At 37.4% G+C, this 8,356-nt stretch overlaps 1 protein-coding gene across 1 annotated transcript; it reads left to right on the plus strand.

Moving 5' to 3' along the window:
* The first annotated feature begins 266 nt into the window (after nt 1-266).
* On the plus strand, nt 267-6,748 carry LOC104905972 (probable apyrase 7). The gene is made up of 4 exons (XM_010694645.4): nt 267-924; nt 2,253-4,333; nt 5,164-5,475; nt 6,296-6,748. Exons 2-3 carry the CDS (start codon nt 2,341-2,343, stop codon nt 5,457-5,459), a joined length of 2,289 nt encoding a protein of 762 aa, XP_010692947.1. The 5' UTR covers nt 267-924; nt 2,253-2,340; the 3' UTR covers nt 5,460-5,475; nt 6,296-6,748.
* Nucleotides 6,749-8,356: the final 1,608 nt, after the last annotated feature.

An 8,356-nucleotide genomic window follows, 5' to 3' on the forward strand; every position in this document is an offset into this window, starting at 1 on the left:
TAATCTACTATTTTGCTCAAAACTCTTATTACAAAGCATATATAATTTTTTTAATAAGGTAAAAATAAACCTTAACAAGTTGGAGAAATAAAGGAGATCCCAACTTGTCAAGGGTGAGAATCGATCTCAGGATCTTCTGAAACCGGGAAACCACTAGGCTATCTCTCACTTTCAGTACACCCAAGTTTTAAAGGGCGAAAATTAGGAATCTCTCCTTTTAAAGGGGTGAGACTCGATCCATTGACTTCTGGGATCGGAGGTGATGCTAATACCACTCGGCTATCACCTGCTGCTCAGTACACCCAAGTATATGATAGATGTATTTTCCAACAAAGACAAAAAATACTTATCAAAAGTAAAATAGTACAATCACATGTTAATTTATACTACTTACTTTTTATTATGAACATAGCAATTAGCAATCCTAAATCCACCATTTAAGGGCAAAAGTAAAAAAAAAAAACCTAAAATTTCCAATTTCATAATTTTGACTTCAATCTCACACGTTCATATACTACCACACCCCTTCCTCTTTGTCCTGCCTTTTTCCGCACAAAATTCCCACTCAAAAATACTTCATAAAGCACCATTTTCCAAAAAAAAAATCATTTTCTTACAAGTAATAAATAAAGGGATTTTTTTTTGATGTGGGTTGCTTCCGTTGGATCTTCCTGAAACACGGAGATCAGATCACACCAGCAGAAAGAGGAGAGAGAAAGAAGAAGAAGAAGTTTCACTCTATATGCGCTGCATAATTTCATTCACTTCACTATTTTTTTCCCACCCAACTGTTTTTCTCTCTTTAATTTCTGATTCTTTCACATTTTTTGCATTTAAAAACCCAAAATCCTGACTCTTAGGAAGAAGATTCAATACTACTCATTGATCTGTTCAAAGTTTGTGCAAAATCAGCGGTTTCTGGAGGTTAGTTTTGATTTACATTGCAAGAAAAGTTATTAGATTTGGAATTGTTATAGTAGTTTAATGTATTCTTAGTTTGATATTTTTGGAATTATTGTGTGAAATTTTGTAACTTGTGTTGTGGGTATTTCATGGGTCTTTCATTTGATCATCAGTTGATGTTAATATGATTGTTTTGTATATTTATTGACCTGAAATATTAGAAATGGAGAGAAAACAATTTGAGATGCCCACTTTGAAAATCTGAAGTTATAAGACCTTTTTTTGTAGTAGAGGGAGGAAAATAAGGGTTATTATGTCTTAAATGTGACATGTAATTGGGAGTTTCCTGAAACTTTTGAGCTAATTTCTGTGAAGGGATTGAAAATTTGGGTCATTGGAGAATTTGGGAAATGGGGGTCAACTTTGTATTAATTTTTCCCTCTTTAAACTATCCCCTTTAAGAAAAATGCTTTGAATATGAGTGTGTTGGAAACAGCTTTGCTACTAGTATCAGCTGAATCAGTGGATCAGTTTTAGTAGGGATAACAATGAATAAGGATTAGAATGCATACATCTTTGCCACCCATAATCCGTCGATAGCGGTACTAATATGGGTGGTTGTTGGGGATAAATGTCGGAGATGGGTGTATTAGCTTGGTTTCCTCTTATAAGCAAATCGTGGAAAGAATTCTATTAGTTGAATTTACAAACTTGTGGACCGGAGTAGAGTCATCAGCATGTTTTAGGATCAGCAAGATTTGAATTTGTTTCAATAGTTTTAGAGTTGAACTATCATTTATATCTACGAATGTGTCATTTTTTGGGTGTTATTTGAATAATTGTAGAGCGATAAGAGATTGCGATTAAGAATGTTTAGGTGCCTTAAATTCTGATCTAGATATTAGGCAATTACTTAACCTACACCAGTGGCCTCTGGCACATCAGCTGCGGGTCTAGCATGGTTGGTAATTTTTGAGCCTATGTTGTTATCTGCACTGGATTGCTACACAAACTCCTAAGAGAATTCTAACTATTTCATTTGAAAATTAAGCTTTGAAACCTCTCAAACACAAGTGAATTCTTTACCCTATGTGCTGATAACGAAGTTGGTGAGTCCATGTGTTTGTCTATATATTCTTACCTCTCTTTTTATTCGTCTATGTCCACAAAGAACAATTAGATATGTACTATTTTCGTTAGCTCTTAAGATTTCTTGTTCGCTTCAATTGTTCTGCTAAAGCTGCCTAAAGAAAAAATGAATTTCTTAGGAGTTGAGATCTAGAATCTAGATATGTTAGACGGTGGAGTTACGTTTTTGACATGTGCTTTTGATTTCATCTTGTTTGCAGAATTCCTGAATGCTAATTTTTTTGGTCTGAAAAAGTGGTCCAACTTATAGCTGAACAGAGATGAGTGTTCCTGGATTTTAAGCAAACAATGGTCTTTAGCAAAATCACAGAATTCATCTCATCTGCAACAAATCGTCCATCCATGCGGCACTCGTCCTCCATCCCATACATGCAAGCTGGATTATCACCTCCAAAAGGTTCTGGTCATGGATTTAGTTTTAGCAATCCCGGGCAGATGAACATGAGGCTATCTTCGTCATTACAAGATTTTTCTCAATATCGTCGATTAGATCCTGAAGGTGGTGATTCAAATGGTGGGACTGATATCATCAATGGAAAGCCTTCTCATGCATTCCGTAGAGATATTTCCAGCCCTAGTTTTTCAAAGGATAAAGTACCCCAAGCAAATCCATTTACACGAAAGAAATGGATTAGAACATTGACGAGCCTCCTCTGCCTGCTTTTCTTTGGCTTCCTTGTGTTCATAGTTGGTCAATTTCTTTATTCTTTGTGGTCCGGTGGACCGTCCAAGTTTTATGTCGTGCTTGATTGTGGGAGTACTGGGACTCGTGTATACATATATGAAGCATCTGTCGCTCACAAGAAAAATAGTAATCTTCCTATCGTCTTGACATCATATTCTGGGGCATACAAAAAGCCAAAGGGACAGAGTGGGCGTGCTTATAATCGTATGGAGACTGAGCCTGGGCTTGATAAATTGGTACGCAACTCTACCGGTTTGAAGGGTGCAATAAAGCCACTTTTACGGTGGGCAGAGAAGCAGATTCCAAAGAATTCACATAAGAGTACTTCTCTTTTCCTTTATGCTACTGCTGGTGTTCGTAGGCTACGAAAACCGGACTCTGATTGGATTCTTAATCATGCTTGGTCTATTCTAAAAAGCTCCCGTTTCTCATGTCAACGGGAATGGATCAAGATTATCAGTGGCATGGAGGAAGCTTATTATGGTTGGATCGCTTTAAATTATGAAACAAGTGTCTTAGGGGCCATGCCTAAGAAGCCTACTTTTGGTGCTCTCGATTTGGGTGGTTCATCACTGCAAGTAACATTTGAGAGCAAGGAACCTGTTCAGAACAAAACTAACTTAAACCTGAGCATTGGACCAGTGAACCATCATCTCAGTGCCTATTCTCTATCAGGTTATGGATTAAATGATGCCTTTGACAAATCCGTTGTTCATCTTCTCAAAGGGATGCCAAAAGTGACCAAGGAAGATTTAGCTCATGGAAATGTAGAAATCAGGCATCCCTGCTTACATTCTGGATATAAAAGTGAATACTCCTGCTCACAATGTGCATCCCTGAACCAAGAGGCTGGGAGCCCTCGTTACGGAGAGAAAGACCTTGGCAAAGGAGGCAAACCTGGAGTCCCTGTTTGGCTTATTGGAGCCCCGAATTGGTCAGAGTGCAGTGCAGTTGCAAAGGTCGCTGTTAATTTGTCAGAATGGTCAGACCTTAGCCCTGGTATTGATTGTGATGTGCAACCATGTGCTCTTTCCGAAGATCTTCCCCATCCTCGTGGTCAGTTTTTTGCAATGTCTGGTTTCTTTGTTGTCTATCGTTTTTTCAACTTGAGTTCAGAAGCAACCCTGGATGACGTATTAGAGAAGGGGCATCAGTATTGCGATCAAACTTGGGAAGTTGCATATAAAAGCGTTCCTCCACAACCATTCATTGAACAGTACTGCTTTAGGGCACCCTATACAGTTTCATTGTTGCGGGAAGGCTTGCACATAACTGATGGTCAGATCATGATTGGCTCTGGTGGCACTACTTGGACACAAGGGGTTGCCCTTGTTGAAGCCGGGAAGGCATTTGCAACTAGAACAGAGCTTCATTCGCTTCAGTTATTTGAGATGAAGATAGATCCTGTGATCCTTTTTGCTGTTCTGTTGATATCATCATTTGTGCTGGTCTGTGCATTATCATGTGCTGGTAATTGGCTCCCTAGATTTTTCCGCAGAACGCATCTTCCTATCTTCAGGCATAATAGTGCTCCAGCTGCTGTCCTCAATATTGCATCTCCTTTTCGGTTCCAGCGTTGGAGTGCTATAACTTCCGGTAAAGTCTTGATTCCCCCTATATTATTTTGTTGTAAATGAACAACTATCTGGCATCTGCTCTCCATATCATATTGTGGACAAGCAGGTGGAATGGATTATTACAGATTTGCTCTGATCTTCAAGGGTATCTTCTTGTATGGTCATAGACCTTTTTTTAATCCCTCTGTTTCATAATATGGCTAATATTTTTCTTGGCTCAAAAAAAAAACAAGAAATATGAGAGAATAATATAAGAAAAGGTGGCCTCATGTGACAGGAGAGAGAAAACAAGTCCTAAATAAAATACAGACGCAAGTGCTAAGGTCATTGTGAAACGTTCATTATTAGTAAGTGTTAGGCTTATTGAGAAATAGAGAGAGTAAACGTTTGACGGACTTGCTAATGGTTGACTGCAGCATGTCAAATGAGAGGTTCTATTTTTTTGGCAGATGTCAGCCTATAAATTAATATTGAGCACTTCAGTTGAGTTTGCAATACTGGAGTGATATCAATTGCTGGACCTTTTGTCTGCTCCTACACTTGCACTTGAAGAGCAATATATAGTATATTAAGATGTTGATTGTAGTGAAGAAAGTCTCTTTTCTGCCTGTGGACTCGCTATTACCTTAGAGATAAGCACTTGCTCGATGATGTTGATTGCTAACCAATAATGCAATTTTGCACTGAATGAATAGATGAAGTTGTAATATATACTCCTATAGAATGGCAGACAAGAAAGATATGATTTGTTTGCTTGCATGCATCTTCTAGTCTGCAGCTTTTGATGTTTAGCTCATTACAGTTAACTTTTGTCCTACCAAATGATGAGAAAATTCTGGGGTTTTTCAGGGGATGCTAGAGTGAAAATGCCACTGAGTCCAACAGCTGTGGGTGATCAAGAAAGGTCATTTGGCATTGGACATTGGTTCGGTGGAACTGGAAGCAACATTCAGCTCACTGATTCAGCAGTAGGTGGTGTTTCACACAGTCCTTCATCGGGTAGCTTAGGACAAATGCAATTTGACAACAACGGCATGGGTGCAATGTGGAGCCCTCATAGAAGTCAGATGCGTCTTCAAAGTAGACGGTCAGCATCCCGAGAGGATCTGATGTCTTCTGTGGCTGATGGAGTGATGAAGGTTTAGGTCTTCATAAATCCTGGTATGTTATTTTCTGCTATATAGCAAGTCTGTTATACAATAGCTCGGTATGAGTTAGCCTCCATGCCCTATCTCCAATTTTTGTCCCTTATAGTTTATGTTCTCTTTCACAGTTTCCCTGTTAAATCTTGAAATTATTGATAAAAAGTAATCTACACCAGTACATAGATCTATACCACCTTGTTGGTCGTTCATGTGTTTTATTTTCCTTCAAAATACTCTGTACATCTTATTCATATTCATTTGTAAGTGTTCTTGGAATATAATGTCTTGCTCATATTAGGGTAAGAGAGACCCCTTATTTTCAGTTGAGCCTTTGATATGTTATAATCAGACCAAATCTAGAAATCCTGCATTGGGAAAATTTTGAGTGTTCTAGGTAATGTTGGCATAAAGCTTATGTTACACGGAGTCTTCGTTTTACCTCAAATACCTGTCAGAGTTTCAACACTAGCTATGGCCACTAGTACACTTCACTTTGGGCCAAACACGAAGATTTTCCACATTATAGCCGAGCCTTGGGAACATACCCTAGTCCGACCAACATAGGTATAAAGTCTTCAAGCGAAGGGTTTCTGATATTGAGAACATTTCAAGGTCACACCTTGATAGAGATTGATTATGCAACAGTCTCACCCTCCTGTTTCTTCACACCTCAAATGAAAGTCTGGGTTCCCAAAAGTGAACACAGGAAAATCTTCAGAATTCCTCTTCCCTGGAAGTTTGGCCAGAAATGAATTATTCATTACATTTCAGTTCATCTATCATATACTATACGATCTTCTGGATAGATCATTCTCTCACTGTTCACATGCCTACAGAAATATATCGTTGACTGGGATGATTGCCTGCTAACGAGCTATTCATGATCCGAGATCGCTATTAACTTCAATCGAAGAGGGAATTCCACACTACCTGAGGGGCACATGCAAAAGCTGTTCAGACTCCTAAACCGAGTATACAAAGAGCGTCGAGTATTACTCTTTTGAACCGGCAGAGACCCTATCTGTAAATCACACATTCAACCAGAGGTGGCAGCCGTAAAGGAAGCTAAAATTGAGTTGTTGAGATCTTCTGGCTAACACCTTTTTTTCCCTGAATGTGCTATAATGTTATTCACTGTAATCCATCTAGGTGACTGCTGGTCACTAATTAAATTTTGTTTTCTCTGATGATTAATGTTGAACTGATTGCACAGATGATTCTTTCTGGTGATCAGATGGAAGTAAATACAGAACCATATATATAAATATACTACTTACTATTGAATATAACTTCTGTGGATACTGGTATTTCTGCATTGTGGAAGAAGCAGTTTTAACCCCTTTTCATCGTGGAAATAATTATAATTTCGTGTTATAAATACATTTTGCAAGATCGCAAATCTTGTCTTAACAATAGAAGAGCTACTGTGAGTTTTCGTCCAGTCACCTCATCATTGTACGCTTCCCTTACCACACATTGACATTGATTGTTATTGGACATTTTCAAGTATGTTACTCGGACACGGATTGAGTGTCTACTCGGATACGAGTGTCCAAGTGTCCGACTCGGCTATTTTGTAGAAAAAAGTCAAGTTTTTAGTTTAAAATGAAGTATCCAAGTAAAGTGTCGTGTAGGACACGACACGACACGACACCTCGCTTTTGAAGTAATTGAAAATGTCGGAGTAACACTGATTTTCAATAATGATAGATGGAAAGAAGAAAAAGATAGGATATCAAATTCTTTTTTAACTATGAAATGTTGTATGTGGTTCATTAACGTTCTTGAAAAGCATTTTATTACATAATGTAGGACAACCGTAGCGATTTGATACTTCGGTGACAAGGGACATTTCGTACTCTCTGGCCCCACAAGTAGGGTCTCCGATCAGAAGAGAACATGAAAAAAGATTAATCACTACTTGTGGATGTTCCTCTTCTCAAACATACTATTCAAGAAGCTGAGTCAATTTATTGAAATCACTATTTGTACATACATCATCATGTTACCTTCTAAATCTTTTTTTTTCTGATCACCTGACATTTATGATGATTTTTCATAAAAATGAAATTATCATAACATAACTCGCGATAATTTTCGATATTCAGATTGATCATAGTTGAGATTATTTATGTGAAGTTTGTCAAAATCAAAAAAAAGTAAAGTTTGCCAAAAAACATTTATAAAATCGTAGAACTGAAATTTAAAACTTCACATACGAAAAGATAGGACAAAAGCTAATTACCCTTCAACTTTATAAAGCTTTGTATACTTTTAACATGTACAATTGTGTATTGTCTATTAACATGAACAGTCTTAATATTGTGGCATTTGGATGCTATGTTCCCAATTGATGTAATGTAGGGACGGCAAAGAAAAGGAAAAAGCCTTTTTGTCCAAATGAATTATTGCTACATAATTTAAAAGCAAAGTACACATTTTGGAGTGCACTTGTGAGTTATATGATCAAATTATAGTATATCTTGTAGAACCTTTAGATGCTATAATTTGTGTAAAAAACATTGATGATCAATGTCACACCACGTATCGCTTATGCAATACTTATACAAGATATTCTTGTAAAGAGTAACGCATATAATTTTTTTTTATAATGGTACTATCAATTAGCCCTTCAGAAAATGGATGATCAATAGTAAATTGTATGAATGATCCTATAAAGGCCATAAATTATTACGTAATTATTTTTCCTACAAGTAATCTGTTCTAATTTAAGAGCATAATCACATATTCAGCATGAAAACTTTCTGTTAGACCAAGCTACACATTGATTGCTTCCGAACTTCTGCATTCTGATGCCACAACTCACAAGCATCCGTTGTGTACTACATTTCGGGTTTACAATCACCAGATTCGTTGTTCTGTTATAATGCAGCGAA

Source organism: Beta vulgaris, chromosome 2 (assembly GCF_026745355.1).
Source record: "Beta vulgaris subsp. vulgaris cultivar EL10 chromosome 2, EL10.2, whole genome shotgun sequence".
In the NCBI taxonomy this organism is placed as follows: domain Eukaryota; kingdom Viridiplantae; phylum Streptophyta; class Magnoliopsida; order Caryophyllales; family Amaranthaceae; genus Beta; species Beta vulgaris.

What these genes read in the sequence shown, in the direction of transcription:
- LOC104905972 (XM_010694645.4), top strand. Translation starts at nt 2,341, where the DNA reads ATGGTCTTTAGCAAAATCACAGAATTCATCTCATCTGCAACAAATCGT. An exon ending in TTGGAGTGCTATAACTTCCG is followed by an intron (nt 4,334 to 5,163) that starts GTAAAGTCTTGA and finishes GGGGTTTTTCAG; the next exon opens with GGGATGCTAGAGTGAAAATG.